The sequence below is a fragment of the Phoenix dactylifera genome, chromosome 5 (assembly GCF_051530095.1).
Source record: "Phoenix dactylifera cultivar Ajwa chromosome 5, Ajwa_hap1_PhDact_Kaust_v1.1, whole genome shotgun sequence".
NCBI classification, from domain to species: Eukaryota; Viridiplantae; Streptophyta; class Magnoliopsida; order Arecales; family Arecaceae; genus Phoenix; species Phoenix dactylifera.
In genome coordinates, this window is record NC_143194.1 from 11,612,939 (window position 1) to 11,634,475 (window position 21,537).

At 42.9% G+C, this 21,537-nt stretch overlaps 1 protein-coding gene across 4 annotated transcripts; it reads left to right on the plus strand.

Moving 5' to 3' along the window:
- Positions 1 to 4,631: 4,631 nt before the first annotated feature.
- LOC103716580 (TATA-box-binding protein 2-like) lies at positions 4,632 to 20,467 on the plus strand. Of its 4 annotated transcripts, none has more exons than XM_089930679.1 (10): positions 4,632 to 5,124; positions 6,172 to 6,267; positions 7,129 to 7,216; positions 7,490 to 7,561; positions 19,348 to 19,398; positions 19,514 to 19,558; positions 19,714 to 19,806; positions 19,916 to 20,017; positions 20,101 to 20,176; positions 20,276 to 20,467. In XM_089930679.1, exons 2-10 carry the CDS (start codon positions 6,191 to 6,193, stop codon positions 20,323 to 20,325), a joined length of 654 nt encoding a protein of 217 aa, XP_089786805.1. In that variant the 5' UTR covers positions 4,632 to 5,124; positions 6,172 to 6,190; the 3' UTR covers positions 20,326 to 20,467. The 4 variants fall into 4 exon arrangements, with proteins under 4 accessions (XP_089786805.1, XP_038984882.1, XP_038984883.1 ...); XM_039128954.3 differs by lacking the exon at positions 4,632 to 5,124 and adding an exon at positions 5,135 to 6,100; XM_039128955.3 differs by lacking the exon at positions 4,632 to 5,124 and adding an exon at positions 5,135 to 6,100 and having other exon boundaries at positions 6,179 to 6,267.
- The last annotated feature ends 1,070 nt before the right edge of the window (positions 20,468 to 21,537 follow it).

A 21,537-nucleotide genomic window follows, 5' to 3' on the forward strand; every position in this document is an offset into this window, starting at 1 on the left:
AATATGAATGCTTAAGAGTGGTTTTTAATTTGATGTACTTCTATGATATTTTTAGATTTTATTAATGTTTTAAGTTGGCTTATACATTCTGCGAAAGAGATTAGCTAGATAAAATGTAATATTAAAAAGAGAAGTATATAGTAAAGTAAAATAATTATATAACACTAACCTGAGATTTGTATGCAATGTGACTGCAAAAAGATGTTATTAGAATCTCCAGTGCTAAATACATGAGAAATGAGAGAATCTGAGATATTGAAAGGGGATTGAAGAAGTGGTGAGACAGGATTTCTTGAACCGTAATGTTGAACCATGGGTGAGGCGATAACAAAGAAGGGTTGGATAGAGTCCTCTGACTGTAGAGAGAGAAAAAGGGGGGTGGGGAGAGAGGATTCTATAACGGTCATCCCCTGGCATTGGCTCTTGGAATGGAGTATATCTCGTATTATCATTTCGAAAAGAGCCCAGGTTCTCCAAGTAATCCACCCCTTTATTTCAGGAATTTTAGCCAAAGAGTAGGCATCGTTGGATTGATGCTATAGAACTGGGTTTACCATTCCAATATAGAAATTTTCACTTAGCAAATCATATCCATATCATTTTTTAAGCAGAATAGATATCTTTTACATCTCATCTTACTTTTCACTCTTTATATCTCTATTCCAATCTAATTATTTCCGATTTTGAGATAATTCCAAATCTATCTTCAATTTTCAGAACTCAGTGGGATTTTTCCATCGTTGTAGGCATTAAAGAGAAGGAAATTTTTTGGTGGAATCAATCTGCAATTTGTAGAAATTAGTGCTATTTGAAAATATTTTTAATCATGTTGTCTATTAAAATGAAAAAATAAGCCAGGTAGATATCTCTCAATAATGAAAGATTTCAAAAATAGTTTGAAAAGATTTATAAACTAAACTAGATGATTCGGGTTGCTAAAAAGGAAGGAAAATTTTTTCCCACCTTCAGAAGTCTTCTGATAGTTTTCAAATTGGTCTCAAGTTTCCAAAATCAATGATAGCTGTAAATTATTTTTGAAACTAAACAAAATTAATCCAAGCTACATTAAAAAATGGAGAGATACGTTTTCATTCCCTCAATTTTTATTTCTATATATGATCTTAGGAGAGGCAAATTTCTCTAACTATAGATATATGTTGAATATCATAATTTCAAAAGATTCTTCTAAAATATTTTATTTATATAATATTTTATAAATTTATATATATTGTATTTTTTTTTATCAAATGTGCAATGCACATGCTTTATTGCTAGTAATTAATAAGAGCAAGTGCATCAATATTCCCTCCTTAATTTTGAATCATTAGTATCAATTATGCACATCCGTTCTAGCATTTTATTTGTTGATGAGATCACCTATAGAACAATTACTTTATCTCTTAATTACTTCACAAAATTGTGCAAATATCAATATCAAGCAGCGTACTTCTTACTCAGTAATGAAATCAAACTATTCATGGAATATTGTTTTCCCTTGATCTTGAAAGAAATGATGTCTGCTATAGAAAATAAGTTTAAGGGTGACTAAAACATTAGATCTTTAGGCATAGGGTGTTTTGGCAGATTCACCCCCGAAATCTTCTATATTTGCATATTAATACCTTTATTTTTCCTAAAATCTCCTCTCTTAGTGTATCTTTTTTTTTTATATAAACTCTTGTTTTCTCAAAATAAAAATTTTACTGAGGATTGCCCATGCTTAATCCTAGAGTTTTTCTGAATTTAGAAGTTACTACTTAGTAGGTTTTTATACCAAGGCTCAAACCAATCAAGTCCGTAGTGCCTACCAATTTTGCCGCTCTGCAGCTAGTCCATAAGCAAGGGTTGTAGGTCCATTATCATTCGGCTCTAGTTTGAAAAGACCGAATGAAGTCACTTCAACTCTTGGATTAGAGATGCTAATGAGATGGAAGTCAAAGTGGGGGACCTCTCTACCGCACCTGTTTTTTCTAGATTTTCCAGTGACTCAGTGACTCTTTCCCCTTTCCTTTGCTTGGTCCATCACTCATTCCTGCCCTAGACCTTAGAAGCTGTTTACTCCTTTTTTTGATCCATGGATGCACTTGCACCTACCTTAGTTTGCCCAACCCTAGTTAGAGCTAAGTAGAGTTCGAAAAAGTCTAGAGCACCCTTAGAGAAAGACCAAACCCTTGTCTCTAACATCTAAATATTGGATCCTTTTAACACCGACCACTAAATGCTTCCTCTCTTTAAGAATTTTGATTTTCATTGTCACCTACGAATTTTTCGTGCTTTATTTAGCTCCCATTTTTTTTTTTTTTGCTGAAAACGGGTGCTTCATACAGTGCATGCACGAATACACCCAATAAGATCAAAATACAACAACTCGCGGAGTGCCAATGGCAGCTCCCCTTCCCTCGACCAAAGGACGTACCCCGAGTGGTGGGCCACGTAGGCAACCATCCAATCGGTCGCCCCATTAGCCTTCCTAAATACATACTTAGCTTGGATGGCCCCCCCATCTCTCATCGTCATCACTATGTCGCGGATCAAGGGGTGGTCTGTGCTCTCACCCCTCGACCCCCTCTGAATCCATCCGATGATAGTGGCCGAGTCGCCCTCTAGAATAATCGAGCTGGCCCGCAGCACCACCCGCGCCTGTCGAAGATCCGCCCAGGCTGCACGCAGCTCTGCTCCCAGAACCGATGTATCAAACAACTGGCAGCCACCTACGGCCACTACCCTGGAGTGCAAGCCCCGTATGACAAAGCCTGCACAGCCCCGCGTACCGCCATCCAGCACCGACCCATCGAAGTTGACCTTGAGGAAGCTCAGGGGTGGGGGCTCCCAGGTGAAAAACACCATCTGAGGAGCTGCCGGAGCAAGGGGGAATCCCAGGTGTCCCGGGCTGTTAAAGGTCTATCTGAAGAAAGGATGGGCCTGATCTCCGTGGCCTGTGCTCGAGCAAGCTCTGCAGCAAACCTCGGTGACACCCTGCGCTTGCCGAGAGTACGAGCATTCCTTGCCAGCCAGATCTGATGTGTTGTGCAAGTTGCTCTGATGCCCTCCTCACGAGTCCGCGAGCTAGCTAGCCACTGCCATATCACCCTAAGAAACTATAGCCGCGCACTTCAGGCCCCCTGCAGGATTCCTGTCCACTGCTATGTCGACCTCGCCCATATACACTGAAAAAGTACGTGGTCCACCGACTCCTCAGCTCCACACGTCCCGCACTCTGCGGGGACCTCCCAGCCACGCCTACTCAGCACTGCTCTCGTCGGAAGGCGGTCCCATAACACCTTCTGTAACAACCCAGGACCTCACCCAAAATGGCTAGCCGGAAGGTATTGTTTGGGTTCCTTGATCCTGTGTGAGTACCCAAGATCTACCCAGCGAATAACTGATGTGGGACTAAACACACGCCCGCACGGGTCCTCACATACTCCCCCCGTTCAAGCCCTGACGTCCTCGTCAAGCTTAGGGTTCAATCCATTCAAATCTAATCACAAACACCACGATCGGTCCATGGTCAACCCCAATGGATCCGTACTGCAGTGTCCCCTAGTCCACATAAGTTATGGGCCGGATCCGCTATGATATCAATTGTAACAATCCAGGACTCACCCAAAATGGCTAGCCGGAAGGTATTGTTTGGGTTCCTTGATCCTGTATAAGTACCCAAAATCTACCCAGCGAATAATCGATGTGGGACTAAACACACGCCCGCACGGGTCCTCACACATTTCATAAGAAGAGAGCTGCCTTCGGGTGAAGTCCGGACCTCCAGATCCAAGTGCAATCCGGCCCCCACTCGTGCTCCGGCTGAATAACACGGGAAAGATCTCCCAGTCTAACGCTGGCCCGGCTCGAGGTGCCCCATAGCCTGACATTTGGCCCCCCACATCCTGGTAACGGAAGGGACTGAATCCTCACAGCTAAGTGTACCCCGAACAACAGCCGGAGTTTGGCCTCGTCCCACTCTGCCAATGTATATCTTCCCACTAAGACTACAAGAAACTTTGGAATGCTCTAGAAGCTAAGTATGAAATGGATGATATCGGTTTAGACCTGTTCATTGTATCTAAGTTCCAAAAGTATATTATGGTGGATTCTAAACCTATTCCATGTCTTCCAAAATCTTCTTTGCAAAACTGAAATGACTAGATACATATTTTTAAAGAGCTATAAGATTCAACTCTTCACTGACTCTTTCCTCATCCCGGCTGAACATCTCGCGAGAGCTAACACATAATAAACGTGATTTAACCCTGATCGAAGTTATTAGTCCCATTAGCATAAAGAAAGAAGACTGACTTAAGCTAAAGCACAAAATAGGAGTATGGACTTATGATCAACTTGATCAAGCCCTAATGGATATACTTAACTCAATTTTATTCAGGTCTTATGTACCCAAAAATTTTTGGATGGAAAGCCTTCCTATCAACTTATCACATTCCGAATAGGGTACCTCTCAAAGGTAGCCCCAGTACCTGCAAAAATATCCAAACAGGCTTCCATGGTTACATGCACATCATACATGCCCCTAACATTATTGTGGGCCCGCACCATATATTTATGCCGTTTGGAATAATATCATCCGATGCTCCTCTTTTTTTGGTGAAAAATAGGTGGGGAGGGGGAGGGACCAGCCCACCCGCGTAACAGCCTCATTACTGGACCCCCCTTCCACTAGGAAATATTCGATACAGGTCGCAGATTTTGCATACCTTCCCTGACCTGTGGGCTCACCCCACTGGGTTCATCGCCTCACGTGTGGGTACGTCATTCTAGCACCACCTTGATACAAATAGAAGGAAAGCATAACCGCCAACAAGTCGTTCCATGGCCTCTTACTTCGTCCTCCATTTATCTTGGACCGCCTAACTATTTAATTAATAATAAAACATTACCATACGGAGCCCCTTCTCCTCTTCTTATTAATAAAAAACTCATGAATCCGTGCGCTCTAGTTAAGGCGGCAATCCTCCTAATCCTTGTGATACCATGCCTCCTAGGTGTGAATCCCAACTCAATGGTTCTATAAATAACCTTCGGCCCGTCGGTATCAAAACCTCATAAATCTCTCCCATCCGATTCCAGCTCTCTCTCTGTCTTTATCGAAGCTATTGCAAAAAGAAAAAGGTAGTCCTTGGACCCTTCTCACATCGGCTCTCAGGTACCCTATATAATAAGCGAAGAACCCTAGAAGAAAACGAGTTCAAGAACACCCCCCCATACTCAATAAAATCTACCCTACTTCTATATAAAAAGAGGAATTTGGAGGGAAAAGAATCCTTGAAAATCCTGGCACCACGGAACCTATATAAGAGTTTGAGATAGAAAAGTAGATTTTGATGGGTTTTTATCTTTTCATCTTTGTATGCAAACCTTTAGCTGGGGTTTCTTGGATCCGGATTGCGTTTTTTTCCGTGGTTTTCTTCTTATTTTTTAATATGGATTTTGATGGATATCCAAGAAAAAAAAAGGAATGGTTTTGGAAAAGGAGGTGTTTCAATTAAAAGATGATGATAGATATAAATTTCGATCTTGATGGGAGAGTTAATGATGGGTTTTAATTATGTGGATTGCTTTTCTCCGTTGTGTTACTCTTTTCTTGACGTGGATTTCGATGAATATTGGAGCTAAAAAAAGATGGGTTCTGGAAAAAGATTGGATCTTTCATTCTTCCCCTTGCTTTTTGTTAAAAGATAATGATGAATGTTAATTGATTCTTTTCCCTGCTTACAATCTTTAATTGGTTTTATTGATTTTTTCCTCTGTTTTCTTGATATAGATCGGTTGACGGAATTCAAGTTTGTTCCTTACTTTAAAAAAAAATAAGATTGAGCGATTGGATTTGGATTTATTTCTTCTTACGTGTTAGATCTTTAATTGGAATTTGCTCAGTACTTTTTCTTTTTTCTTACCTTGGTTATTTTCTTTCCCTTTTTATCATTGGTTTATAAGTAGAAGATCGATCGATGGGTTTTTTTTTCAAACATATAAAACTTTGGTGTCTGTAGATGGTTTCGGCTGTATTTGTTTTATATCATGGAATCAGCTTTTGTGGTTAGCTTTTCCCGGAGGGAATAATATCAGTTCTCATGCAGATAGGCAGGTGTGGAGTTAGTTCTTGCGTCCTTGCTGTTGAATGATATGAGTTTTGATCTTTGGCTTTGTACTTGCCAGCGAACAGGTGTGGTTACATATGGCACAGTATAATTTGGAAGGATGCCAATCGGTGGATCTTGCAGAGCACCCTTCAGGCATTGTTCCCACCCTTCAGTGAGTCCTTCTGTTAATGCCACAATGTTCTATGAGAACAATAATCCTCAAATTATCAAAGTCACTTGAATTTTTTTCTTGATTTCTTCATTTTCTACCTAAATGATTTTTCACTTATTTTCGGGTAGTCATAATGATCAAGAATTATTCAAAGGCTGATGAATTTGATGATATATTCTCAAATTATACGTGATTGCAGCACCCTCTCTTGAAAGAAAATATACATGACCATGACCTATTCAGTGAACACTGATATAATACAAATTAATGGTTCTAGTTGGTGCTGTTGGTGCTTGTCTTTGTGCTGCTTTTTATGGCTGTCACCTCTATAATTCTTATTATTTTATGAATATATACATACATATCATTTGCATCCTGTCTCTATTATTTTAAAAGAAAGTAATTATCCAAGTATTTTCCAAGCTTTTAGTGAATTTACTGTACTAAATCTTGAAATTGTAATCTTTTTGCTGGGCAAATTGTTTCCAAACATCAACTTCGAGTCATGCTCTGTTTCTTTGAATACCCTTTTTTGAGGGTGGGCTATGTAAATTATGGTTTAATAAACACCTTTAAGAATGTTGGTTCTGTGGAATCATATGCAGAACTTTGTTAAGTTAGGTTCAATATAGTTACTTGGTTTGAAGAAATTTTTTTCTGTAATGTTAATTCTGCTTCAAATTGAAATTTATTTTGTCTACACAGTCTGGAGTGCTGCATGAATTCAACTGAAACTTAAACTGATGTTGAGAGTATACTCAGTTCTGGAAAGCTGGAATTGGAATTTTTGACAAGCATGAAAATACATTATTTTTTATTCATTTTTTGTGGCAATATATGAATCCTGGTTTGTTCTGCTAGGAATATTGTATCAACAGTCAACCTGGGTTGTAAGCTGGACTTGAAGATCATAGCTCTACAAGCCCGTAATGCAGAGTATAATCCTAAGGTATAAAGAAGTAGTCACTTATATTCTTTTTATATATCCTAATATAGTTTTAATCAACCTGTAATCTTTTATATTCCCTTTTGAGAGAAGGGAGGGAGACTCTCTTGCACTATAGTTACCTAGGTCTCAATCCTTTGGTATGTACCACCCAAGAATCAAACCCTCTAGTTGCTAAGAAGAAGGGTATGACCACTGGGTCAAGCCCCAATACCAATTTAATCAACTTGTTGTTTTATATTTAATATACCAGTGAACCCTTTTTTTTTGTTTTAGCGATTTGCTGCTGTTATCATGAGAATAAGAGAGCCGAAAACAACGGCCCTGATATTTGCTTCTGGTAAAATGGTGAGTATAAAGGTGGTTGTCCTTCTATTTCACATTGTACTGTAAATATCACATTACATATTGACACGCAAGAGGACTGTAATCCCATTAAAAGAATTATTCTTTTAGCTAGTTTAGCTTATTCTTGCATTCAAACTATTCTTTTTAATTAGGTATATCATAATGCAATCCCTGTCATATTTGAACTGTCAGAAGAGATGTTTTTAAGATGCATCTTATCATCACCACATTCTTTTCTTTTTTTTGATCAAGTGCATGTCCTTGTGTAATTTATGAAAGCTGCTCTCCATCTTACATATGCATTCTCTCCTTCCATGACGCCTTGCCCATAACTGCCAATGCCTGCATCCCTTTTTCAACCATTCCCTGCCTCCATTGCTTCTCCACAAGTATTGCAAGTAGGCTGGCATTTAACCTTGGCCTGGCCTAGTTTTGCACATGTGGTCTCATAAGTTGAAATAGAGTACCAAACCGTAGCATGCCTCCTCAACCGTAATTTATGTCTGACTAGTGAAAGTAGACCAAATTTGAAGAAAGACTTAGGACAGTTCAAAAATTGGGTGTGATGCAGACCTTACCTTTATGTTGGACCATCCAGATCTTTTGAATAATCAGGTGCAGTGCAGATTTCAGACTTGAAACCAATTTCATTTTTCTTAGCTTTTTTGCTATTTAAAATTGCGATGGAGACACCATCATATGGGTTCAAATTCAGGGTTTTTCCCATGCGGTGAGGGATGCCAACTAGCTGAGCTAAGTGCAGTTGGCTAATCAGTTTGAGTACTTAGCTCGCCCTTGTAATAAAGATGAGGTTGGTGTCTAAGAAAGGGAGGGGGCGATGATGGCTGGGGAGTTGGTATGTGGCAGCTCATCATTGAGATTGGACATCTGATGCATGGTGGCAGATAATGTGCACAATTTGTATAAATTTATGCACGTGATAATTAGCTGCTGTTGTGAGAATATAGAGTTCTAAAGACATTTGACAGAGGATGAGGCTATGGGAAAGTGGACAGATGCAGTTTTGTATATACGTTAGCTGGAGCTGTCTTTTACGTAGGAAATGGAGACCCACTGGGATTACAAGGGAGTAATTATATTACTTAAGCTTGGTGTACTTGTTAAAACAGATGATGTTTTAACTTCTTGTGAATTCCTCCAACCTTTTCAATATTTTGCATACACAATGATTTTATCAATATTTTGTATATGCGAGTAAATATTAACCGGATCATTGTTCACAGGAAAAGCATAATCAGATCGTAAGAAGAATAAGCAATCATGCGACAGTGAAAAACCTTTAAGATCTCAATCTTCTGTCCTCATCGATTTTTAAGCTACATTACATTATCAATTCATTTACTATTAGATAGTACAGTGTCAACAGTATGGATCTTGGTTTGATTAATATTTGAATTATCAAGTATCCTAATCATTTGCTGTTTCCTGAGAGTCTCAGCCCTTTTCTTTTATTTTGGAATTTGATAGGATTACACTGCCTCTTTGTCTGGGGTTGCTGCGCTGTCATTTGAGGATCAAATTATGTTATGTTGCCATTTTGTTCCTCTTGAAGTTCAATAGGCATGGTTCATTTAAATTCACTTCAAAGATGATGGGTAGAAGAGGATATAATTTAAAGGCATTTCTTCCTATCTCCAACTTAGCTTCGTTAGTTTAGTCTATATACTTAAACAATCTCTATATCTCTCTTTTCCCCTACTTATTTTGGACCTTTTAACCTTTTTCAAATTTCTTTTATTACATTTCCACAACCATCACAACTACCACTAATTGCTCCAATGGTAATGGATAGAAGTATTGCCACCACTGCTGCATTATTCTTCATCACCAACCATCATCAACTACCACGATGATGGCCATATGGTTTTGGTGCTTAGATGATGATTGTACTCAAAGTGCAAAGGAACAAAATTTTTGGCTGGGCACTTAACTATTGATCCTCTTCTAGCATTGATGTTAAAAAGAATCATGATATATGTAAGGATGGATTAGAGAAAGAGTACTTAGTTGCAAATTGGCATTTGGGATAGAGGAAAGAAGGATTTCTACCACTTATGATGGCTTCTATGATATATTAGGATCTAAAGAAAGCAAGAGAAAATTTATTGTCAGCGAAGGAAAACCCATGCTGAACCGACCGGTTTAGGGCGTGCCGAATCGGACTACTCAACTATCGTCATGGTTTAGACCATCCATTCAGTTCGATATGCCCTCCCCACAAAATCCTGCTGTTCCAATTGATTCCTCGTCTTCTCCCAGTGCTCATGTCCTCATCTCTCCCCCGCACTTGAGACCTTCGCCTCCCCCATGCTTGGACCTCGATGGTGAAAGGTGTCAAAGGTATGTGTCCTCCCCCCTTCACCTTCTCTCTTTCTCACGCGAGATTAGGGTTATGGTTTCAAGCCCCCCACCCCCGATGATTAGGGCTTTCGAACCCTCTCTCTCCTTCTTCCTCTTCCCCTCCCTTTCCCTCTCTCTCTCTCCCTTCCTTTCCCTCTCCCTCCCCTCGCCTCCCCTCTCTCTCTCTTCCTCTCATTCTCCCTCTCCCTCTCTCTCTCTCTCCCCTGCTCTTCGTTTTGGAATAGGGGAGAGTGGTTTCAAACCTTTTTTTTTTCAAATTTTGAATTGAAGCCGACACTTCTTTGCCATCTTCAGTTCAAAATCTGAAAAAAGGAAATAAATAAACAGGCTGAAATGCCCCTGGCATCGTATGGTACGAGTAACTAGCATGAGCCCTAGTACCGGTTATGGGAACCTTGATTGTCATAGTAGCATGTGGGGAAGATACTAGAAAATATATGTACGATACAATTTTGTTCAATGATGGAGAGTGAATAAAATGTCAACATGATGTATGGAGTTACGAGTCTACCCTATATTTGGAAGAATGTCATTATGGAAGAATTAGGGTGGTTCTTGTTCGATTATTTGGTTCAAGTAAATAATATCCTTAAAGAAGACTCTCCAAGTGTAAGGCATGAGGGCCATGTGAAATTCCGTTTGTGTACTGAAAATTATGGGACAATCTAGCTTAATTGTATTTCGAAATTGTAAACTTGGCTTGGAAATATTGAAACAAAAAGTCCCTTTCCTATTCATCTTCACAACTTATATGATTGTCCTTTGTGATAAGAGCTAATCGCTGACAATAGTCACGTTGATAGGCAGCATTTTTTTCCTCCTTAATGAGCTTGCAGTCTCATAGTTAATGAATAAAAAAGGCTGTACTCTCCTTAATGACAATAGTTATGTAAGTTTGTCATGCCATTATCAGTCATTTCCAAAATCAATGCTTTTGTCTATTTTGAGATCTCACATAATCAGCAAGAAAGGCTGTACACAACGTTTTAGAAGATAATGGATAATATTGTTTTCACACAAAGATTTAGGTATTGGTTTTGTTACATTATCTTGTGGCTGTTCAAGATCATTGGACACTGTTGTTTTAAGCCAAGATAACTTCTTTTTGAAGTAATCAGACTGTATGTTGTAGTACCTACTGATTGGTTGTGATTTGTTAGTTTGTAAAACTGCATCTTTATGCAAAACCTTTGTGGTGGCACTCCCTTGACCATTGCTCCTATTAAATGCTCACTACCAGTTTTAAAACAATTCTTATCATGGAGATCTCATCTTTTTGATTGTTAATCAGTATGGGCAATGATAGTGAAATTGATGATGTTCCATTATTTTGGGACTTTCGGTTCCATACATAAGCTCTTGTAAACATAGCACATGTTGAAATTGACTTGGTAAAAATCTTTATATTATGGTCCAACTCTGTTCACATTTTTCTGATATTTAATAAATAAGCCAAATGTCCGATCAAGAAATGATTTTTGGTTTCTTATAGTAGATGACTAGTTGGTAATAGACAATGTACTGTTCGAGATGTGCTTATGAACTATTATGAGAACTATAACAAAGGCATAACTTATTTGGATTGGAAGAACTAGTGAAGATTATATGTGTATTATATTATTTATTGAGGTATAATCGTGAGAAAGGTGTAATCATACCAGAATCAGGGCACTAGATCCCATGAAGGATATTGTGAAAATAAACTGCTGCATAATGGAATATGCAAGTTAAAGCAAGGGAACAGTATTAATACTTTCACGAATTCTATCCAAAGATACCTTTAAGTGTGGCATGTTTTATTCTGCATATTAATTTCAAGATTTGCTCAGTTTCTATTTGGCCTCAAAACCCTTTATAAACCTTTTTTCCTGAATCATGTATGTCATAATATGAAGAAATGAATGATGTTGTTATAAGGCAAATAATTGTTTCATCACTCAATATTCTGTCCTTGTTAGTATTTTTCTGTTTTATTCACTGTTTTAGGCAATGGTTATATCAGGCTTTGTGATGATTGCTGATATGGAGTTGAGTGTGATTCAGTGGAAGTTCATGGGGACCAAAATGGATTCACTGTACTCTGACTAATCAGAGTAATAAATGTTAAATTGTTGTTTTTAAACTTGCATTTGCTTGATAGGCTTGCTTTTTTTCCAAGGACTTGGTACAGCTATGTTTTTCCTGGTCTTTGCCAATGACTTATGTTGTTGCCTTGAGGGTCTGTTTGGGAAGTTCCACCAGATCTGGTGGGATCAGCAGGGAAGAGAGCAAGGGGGCAGAGAGAAGGAGGGAGCAAAAGCAGGAGAGGGAGAGCCTGGAAGTCGGTAGGGAAGATTTCCGAGGAGCTTTTTTTTATATTAAAAAAAAAGACCTTTTGAGGGTTTTTTTTTTTTTTTATCCGGCAGGTATCAGGCCATGCAAGTTCACTCTCTTTCCTGCTGATCCAGCAGGAACTTTCCAAACAGGCCTTCTATAGCATACTTTTTCCCCAAAAATTATAAACCATTAATCTTGAAGTGTTCTTCTATTATTATTGCTCATATGGGCATGGTGTATGTTGATCTAGTAAATAGTGAGTATCACTCAATCAAGTCAACTGAGTTAGTAACTTCAGAAGGTTGAAGTGCACTTATTTTTGTCTTCATAACATGCTTGTACAAAATAGCCATTTAACATGGGTTGCCTTTTTTTTTTTTGGTGCAACAGCGTCTCACTACATTCGGCCGTGAGTACGCCCAGAATAGTCACAGTACAGAACACGCTTTAGTGCCAATGGCACGTGCTCCAAGACCGCCCATGGGATGGCCTCGGAGTGTTGTGCTGCAAAAGAGGCGACCTAGTCTGCCGCATTGTTCGCCTTCCGAAACACATGCAAAACTTGGAAAGAATCAAACTTCTCCATAAGATGGCAAATAACAAAGACTAGGGGGTGCAAATCTGTCCTGGCATGCCCGCTTCGGATCCAGTCGATCACTATAACCGAATTGCCCTCAAGAAAAACCCACCGTGCACCCAGGTGCACTCTGGCATGGACGAGGCTCTCCTATGCTGCACGCAGCTTCGCCACTACGATAGACTCATCAAAAATGCGCCGTTCTCTAGCTGCAATCAGCCTGGAGTCTTGGTCTCTGATCACAAAATCCATGCCGCATCTGCTGCTGTCCTCTGAGATGCTGTCGTCGAAATTCACCTTGAGAAAACCAAGGGATGGGAGCTACCATCGGTATCATCGCATACCTCGGCGGTGTAGGAGCTAAAGAGGAACCCCAGATGTCCCTGTCATCTCCAGGTGAGCTCTTAGCTGCAGCGCTCACTAGCTCGGCTACATGTGCGGAGGCTCTGTCCACCACTGATTGGGTAGAAACCCCTGCCCTCGAAGATTCTCGCGTTCCTGTCCAGCCATATATGATATGCCACATATGCCCATACCACTCCCCTCTCCGTCATATCAGGCCTCCAAGCTGAGTCTCTCAACTGGTTCAGAAATATCTCCGGAGAAGCAAAGCTCTACTAGTGGGCCAAGGCAAGGCCCCAAACCTGAAGCGCTTGCGGGCAAGTAAACAACATGTGGTTGATGGTCTCCTCCTCCAGGCATCTCTCACAGTCAGTAGGTATGTGGATTCCCCTCCGAGCCAAGAACCCTCTGGTAGGTAGAATACCCCATACCACCCTCCACAGGAAAAGGGCCACCCATGGATGGACTCGTAACCGCCAGATCCAACAGCCCTCCAGCTGACGGGTGGGCTCTAGGTCCACTATAGCCTGGAGATCACTAATTGTAACTCCTGCCCTCTCTGTCGGGCTCCATACTCTCCTATCCGCCGTCCCCTCTAAGGGTAGGGGTGTAGCGAGTATCCTCTCAGCTAGGGCGTTGCCGAGGAGAAGGTGATTCTGATCAGCATCCCATCTGCTCTCTTCCGAAACTAGAAGATCACACACTCTCTACCGACTGTCGCAGCTAGGTTAAACATGGTAGGCCATCCGGATAGCGGCAGTCCGGCCATCCATCTGTCCTCGACAACATCCATGCTGCAACCATCCCCCACTGCCCACGAGATTAAGGGGAGCACCTGTGGGGCTCGTGCACACATCTCGCGCCAAATGTAAGAGCACTGATGCCCTGGTCTAAATGAATCACCGGCACTCTGCTCCCCATACTTGGCTCCATCAGCCTGCTCCATAACCCATCCAGCTCCAGAATGAATCTAACCACATGCCTAGCTGCCAATGCCTCCCGCCTGGTGAGGAAGGAGTGGATGCCCAGACCCCCACTACTCGTCGGCTGACAGAGAACCTCCCAAGCAAGCAAATGGATGCCACCTCCGCATGCTCGCCCACCCCAGATAAATCTCTAAAGCAGTTGCTCCAATGGCCTCAGTAGAGCAATTGAAACAATGGTGTTTGAGAGCAAGTATAAGGGTATAGAACTTAGCACTGACCTGACCAAGGTGACCTTGCCCATCATGGAGAGAGTGCTTGCCTGCCACCCCTCCAAACACTGCCGAAACGTCATCTCCACCCCCGAGCAATGAATTTTGCATAGTTGCTAGCCGATGATGGAAATCTCCAGCTACCGCATGTTGCTATCCTACTCACTAATCCTCAAGATCTCCGAGATGATACCTTTCACCTGAGCTTCGATCTTCGAACTATATCATATGGCTGATTTAGCCAAGTTGACCCGCTGCCGAATGCACTGCAATACTCCATAATTATCCTTCGGAGTGCCTGTGCCGACCTCCTACTCGCACTAGCCATCAGAAAGCAATCGTTAGCAAACAACAAGTGGAAGATCTGGAATGTACCTGCCCTTGGCCTGTAAGGCTCCAACCCATGGGTCTCAGCAGCACTACGGAGAGCTCTGGTTAGAGCGTCTGAACATAGGATGAACAGCAGAGGAGACAGCGGGCATCCCTACCGCAGACCCACTGAGGACTCAAAGAATCGCGTAGGCAAACCATTCACCTAAATGGCATAGGAGGGTGCTCGGATACAACTCATGACCCATCTAGTCCACTGATGATGAAAACCAAAAATCTTTACAGAGAGTGCTAGAAAGTGTCAGTCCATTCTGTCGTATGCTCTCTTATGTCCAACTTGATGCCCATTAGTCTCCGCCTACATGAGGCCTGCCTGAGATCACACAAACTCTTGGGCAATCAGTACATTATCAGAGATGCTCTGTCCTCCGATAAATGCCCTCTGCTCAGGGCTAACCAGCTTAGCCAGTACACCTCCGACTCTCCTCACTAGGATCTTGGCTATGATCTTGTAGAGGATGGTGCAGAGACTAATGGAGCGATAGTGACTCGGCTCCATGGCATCCTGCCTTTTTGGAATCGGGGTAATAAAGGTTCGTTTCTACTCACTAGGCATGGTGGCCGAGTTGAAACACTGAATGACGGCCTCAATCACATCCTGTCTGAGTATGTGCCAGTACCTCCAGAAAAAGAAGGAAAAACCCATCCGACCCTAGGGCTTTGTCCTCAGCCATGGACCAGAGGCTCTTCTGAATCTCTGTTGCTGTCATCGGCCTAATTAGCTCAGTGTTCTCCTCATCTGTGACCCTCCTCGATGGGACAGGTTGGGCGGGCAGCCCTCCGTCCCTGGTCTACTCTGTCCATCTGGACCTGAAGAACTCCAAGACCCTCCTGACCGAGTCTGGATCATTAGTCATCTGACCACTGCTTTCCCTGATGTTGTAGACTCTGTTCCTCTGTCGGTGGATGATAGTGGTCTGATGGAAGAATCTGGTGTTGCGATCTCCCTCCAAAATCCACTGAACCCTCGACTTTTGTCTCCAGAAGGTCTCCTGCTGCCGGAGAAGGAAGTGGTGCATAGTAAGCTGTGCTCGGAGCTCCCCCTGCTCACCCTCAAACAAGCCACTGTTCTGCTCTTCTCTGTCCTGAATTGCTGCAATAGATGCTTCAGCCACTTCAATCTTTCTAAAGATGTTCCCCACCTTAACTCTATTCCACCTCCTTAGGCACCATTTGGTCATCTCCAGCCTGCGTGACACCCTGTATATGGCAATCCCGCATACCAGCATATGCCATGCCTCCCTGACCACCTTCCAGGAGTGTGGATATGAGAGCCAAAATTTTTCAAACCGAAATGGGCCATGTGTTTGAATAGTGGGGGAGGTGCTTACCAACACAGAGCAATAATTCGACGCAATCCGTGGCAGATGGCGTACCTTGAAGTTCGGCCAACACTGAATCCACCCGGTCGTGGCGAACACCCGGTCAAGCCCCTCCCAAATCGTAGCACAGCCCAGCCTGTTGTTGCACCATGTGAATCTTGGTCTTGAGAAACCCAAATCCACTAATCCATTCCCCCTGATGAAGTCCTGAAACTCTCTCACCTCCAATTTGTTAGTAAATGGCTCGCTCCCCTCTTTTTCAGAGGGTTGTCAATACAATTAAAATCACCGGCCACCAGTGTTTCGTAGCCATGATGAATCAAGCAGCTTACCTCCTCCCATAATATCCTTCTCTCACGGAAGTCTGTTCTAGCATATAGTGCAGAGAACACCCAGGGTTGCTCGTTTTCCTCAGATAAAACCATCACTATATTCTGGTTGGATTCATCAAATACATAATCTTACAGCTGTCCAATTGCCATGTCACAATAATACCGCCTGACAACCTCCGAGATTCAACTGCATGAAAACCCCAAGATCTAGGTAGCCTCCTTGCTTGCTATAGGCCTCTACCCAAGAGTCTGGTCTTTAGGAGTATACAGATGGTTGGCTCATGCATGTGCACTAGCCTCTCAAAAGCCGGGCTAAATGACGGTTTTTCTGCACCCCGAGAATTCCATGGAAGGATCTTCATATCAAGTGATTTGAGAGGAAAATGCTACCCTCCCCTAGCTTGGACCCCTCCACATTTGAAGAGCCTTCCCAACCATGGATAGCCCTCTTCAGTTTGTCCACTATGTGCTTGTGAGCATCATCTGTGGGTGTCAAACTTGCAGTCCCGGCGCCTACCTCCGAGATTCAACTGCATGAAAACCCCAAGATCTAGGTAGCCTCCTTCTTGCTTGCTGTAGGCCTCTACCCAAGAGTCTGGTTTTTAGGAGTACACATATGGTTGGCTCATGCATGTGCACTAGCCTCTCAAAAGCCAGGCTAAATGATGGTTTTTCTGTACCCGGGCAATGCCATAGAAGGATCTTCATATCAAGTGATTTGAGAGGGAAACGCTACCCTCCCCTAGCTTGAACCCCTCCACATTTGAAGAGCCTTCCCAGCCATGGATAACCCTCTTCAGTTTGTCCACTATGTGCTTGTGAGCATCCTCTATGGGTGTCAAACTTGTAGTCCCGATGCCTACCTCCTCCTATTCCCCTGCATTGTAAGTTACCTTTCTGTCAACATCCTTGCTAGTCACCCTCTTCTCCCCCACCATCCTCTGTGTCTGCCGCCTCCCCCTCTTAGCTTGGTCACCATGCGGCCATCGCAAGGAGCCAGCCCCCTGATCACCTAGGCCCTTCCCACACCCTTCTACAATTGTTGTCTCCACCCCCTGCTGGCCACTGGAAGCCTTGCCGTCGGCCTCGGCTACACCCTGGAAGAATACTGTTGCCCGACTTTTTCGGGGGTCGCCCCTGCCATCACCGGTTCGCCTTCCTTGAGCAAAGTGCCCTTACCTTCGGGCACTCCCTGCAAGTCCTCTGGCACCGGCTGTTCCTTCATCGCCGGTGTAGAGGTGGAAGAAGACTCGGGGATGGGCTTGGTGGAGTTTGTTGGACACTGCTGCTGGGTGACCGAGGAGGCTTGGTCTGTCTTAGGTAAGCGGTTCTCGGATGCGGATGCGGATTCCCGCCCACCTGCCCGGTTCAGGCCCGCAAATCCGGTCCTGTCGAGGCTTTTCAATGGGCTTTGGGCCCGTTTAGACAGGCCGGGTTCACTGAGGACCAGTGGCTGGTCCGGGCTCGGTAAGGCGTCCGTGGGTCGGCTCAGCACCGGGTTCACTAATGGCCCCTTGCTGGTCCAAAGTATTCAGGGTTTCCACTGCTCGGTTCGATTGGTCCCGCGTAGACCCAAGTCCATCCACACTAAGTTGGATCGGCTCTAACTCAATAGCAAATAGCGGGTCAAAGGAACTTACCTCGACTGGGAAGCTCGAGTCGTCGCCGAGATCGTCCATCACCAATGCTTTTTTTCGGTCCGGCACGGCCACATTCTTCCGCTCGTCGACCCTCGTTGATAGCTCAACCGGGCTCGGCCTGGTTGACGAAGTTTTGGGGCCTTAGTTGTTGACAGGTCGACTCTGGCCCCAACTCAATGGTCATCTTCTTCCTCATCTCCGAGCCGGACGGCTTCGGTTTGCGGGTCCGGCTGGTAACTAGCCATGGCCCATTGGCCGGCTGATTGTTTTGGTCGGGGTAGGCATCGACCAGACTCATTGATGTCCCCCTCTCTCGGGGAGCTGGAGGCAAGGGGCCACAATTCTCCCTGCCATGGCTGAGACATCCACACTTGTAGCAGACTCCCGGCAGGTTTTCGTAGGTGAAGCCCTGCCAGTCTCCGATTTGCCTTGGAGGTAGATCCCAGGCTTCAAGGGTTTTAGGGCATTTATTTTTATTTTAACCCTAGCAAACCCTACCCGCCGCCTGCCGTCCATTGTCGCATCCATTGCCCGAGGGCGTCCGGCCACTTTGGTGATGTCGAAAATCGACTCCTTATCCCAAAACTCGAGTGGGAGAATCGGCATTCGCACCCATGTCACGACCCTATTAACCTCGTGGATGTCGGGCACAAAACTGGGGCACCACCTATCCATGGCGCTACCAGCCAAGGGCCACTCCAAAGCACCGTGTCCCTCTCCTCCTTCTTGAAGCAGATGGCCAGATGCCCTCCGCCAGTGGGAAGCCTTCGACATCGTAGCCAATCCGAGCCCTAATCTGGATTTTCTTCACAATCCGGTCAATCAGGATAGGGCGACCGAGGCTTCGGGCTAGAAGAGTCGTCGCCGACCAGGCTCTCCGGGCCCTGTTGATCCTCTCCGGTGGCAACTCCAAGACCTCCGTGAAGACACTCTTGTTTGCTAGAGTTTCGCTTGAGAGATCTCGTACGAGGTCCACTGGGGTCGCCACGGGGGTGCCTGGGCCACCGGCGACCACAGAGGCTTCTCAGTCGCCGCATGTTGCTGCCGAGCACCATTCCCCCCATCCGCTTTGGCCTCCGCCAGCCTATTCTCCTGCCGATTCTCTGCCGCTCCGCTACTGACCACCATCGGTACCAACCCGATGGCGTAACATGGGCTGCTTGATCTTCACTATTTTTGCGACTCATACATATGGCAGCCCCGTGAAAAATATATTCTTGCTTTTCATTTGAATATTCTGCTTTATCTCTTTACCATATGCTTAAGGTTACTGTAATAATTGTCATTCAGGTTTGTACAGGAGCTAAGAGTGAAGAGCAATCAAAACTAGCTGCAAGAAAGGCAAGCCATTCCTAACTTTAATTATGTGGTAGCCTTGACTGTGAACATAATCAATTTGCTAATGTTCAGTTTGGATGATGTTATTTTGATCTAACATGATGTCTCTTCTTTGCAGTATGCTCGTGTTGTTCAGAAGGTTGGCTTTCAAGCACAGTTCATGGTAAATAAGAGAACAAAGTGATGAATGTCCTCTTTTAAGAGCGTGGACATGCATTCTTGTGTGTTAACATGCATACTCTGCTTTCAAATTGTTGTCTTATAATATCATCAAAACATCTCTGGCGATGTTGAAGTGGTCTTTTTGTTCTCAATTAGGACTTTAAAGTTCAGAATGTTGTTGCCTCGTGTGACGTCAAATTTCCAATAAGGCTAGAACGTCTTGCATTACATCATAACGCATTCTGCAGTGTAAGTTTCTTTGCAATACTCTAGGCTCTATTCACAATTTCAATAGGTTTCTACAATTATGATCTGGTGTTATTTTTCTTTGATTATAGATTTGTATTGGTCCTAATAGTTTGAACCAGAGATCTTTCCTGGCCTGATCTACCGAATGAAGGACCCCAAGATTGTGCTTCTCATATTTGTGTCGGGAAAGATAGTTCTCACAGGAGCCAAGGTATTTAAGTGCCTATTATCAAGTTCGGTCTTTGATATCTTCAAATTGGTTGATGTTTTGGTGGTGGTGTTTTGTGTGGTCAGTCAAGGGATCAAATAAAGAGAGGTTTTGAGCAGATATATCCAGTGGTCTTGGAATACAGAAAAGTCCCACAAATAGGTATTGCCTTGGGCTCATGCATTTGTTGCTCATGTTTGAATGACAAAGTTTTACTTTGTATTACTGTTGGTCTTTTACTCCAATGAATTCTCTGAGCAGGCAACGAAGGTAAGGACTCTAGAGATCCAGTGCCACGGCAATTGACTTGAAGCAGTTGTTTCTGGCTTTTGATCATACTAAGAGCTGACTGTTCTCTGACTTCTGCCATTTTGTCAAGGGGATTGTGAATATGTTGGAAGAAAATTACTGGGTGCAGAATTTAATCGATCATCAATCATATGATTTCTGCCAGATTTCACTTCAGTTTTTGGTTCCTTTTTTCTCATTCTGTATGCTGTACGATACCACTGGGTTAGTGCCGTAATGTTTTTTTCTGGGTACCTTTAAATGAGAATGTTTAGTGGCATTGGCCAAACTTAAGGTTATTTCTTGAGGATGTCATGGCCCCAAGAGCTTTTGGCGTTTGTGCCTTGATACTTTTTAGTCCCTTTAAAGAGAGGCTCAAAGAGAAAAGGAAAAAAAAAAAAAAGAAAAAGAAAAAAAGAAAGGAAAGACGGGCGTTTAAGCGGCTGATGTAATAGTTTAAAAGATGAACCATGGTGGAGTCGAGCTTTGAGCTGCATATTGTGGGGACTGATCAAGCTTGAGCTAAGCTTAGTTGTGTCCAATCTTGGTATGAATTATTTAGCCTAGCCTGAATTTTTATGCAAAACCTGAGGTATGAAGTGTGAGCTGGCTATTGTTTGGATTTTTGTTTATTTTTTCAGCTGAGCCCCAAGTTTAGTTTAATCACGTAGTAACACAAGCCTGAGCTGTTCATGATGTTTTGGTACACGATATGAACTTGGGCATTTCAAGTGCATGTTTGCAAATTGGTATCTTTGCAATGAAGGCAGCTGCATGAAATTCGCCAATGCGAGACCAATAATAGTTGTGAGTTTAGATTTCCCAGGAGGACCCAACTAAATCCGAAAGTGTCGTAGGAGCCTACCAAAATTTGCATCTCATGTTTTACCTTATTAATTGGTGGGAGATCCATGCTTACTCATACAAAATTTGCAAAACTAGAGATTTAGAGTTAGATTCTTGGATCGTTTATCTTCAAAAATCTGGATCTAAGTAATTATAGTGCAAGTTGGTCTCCCTTTTTCTTATCTCAAAAAGAATCTTAAAATGTTAGTATTTTATTATTAGTTAATATTCTTATATATAAATGTTATAATTATGTAAGATTGTAAATAAGCTAACTCGTAATCTACAATTGATTTGGTTTGTAATGGTTTTATATATGAAAAAATACATAATATAATGCGATTATGAAAATCTTGATTAATGTTTTTCATTGATGAATTAAAATATTA

Coding starts and splice junctions, on each gene's coding strand:
- LOC103716580 (XM_039128954.3), top strand. Junction 19,807..19,915: donor ATCATAACGCATTCTGCAGT/GTAAGTTTCTTT, acceptor TGGTCCTAATAG/TTTGAACCAGAGATCTTTCC. Junction 20,018..20,100: donor TAGTTCTCACAGGAGCCAAG/GTATTTAAGTGC, acceptor TTGTGTGGTCAG/TCAAGGGATCAAATAAAGAG.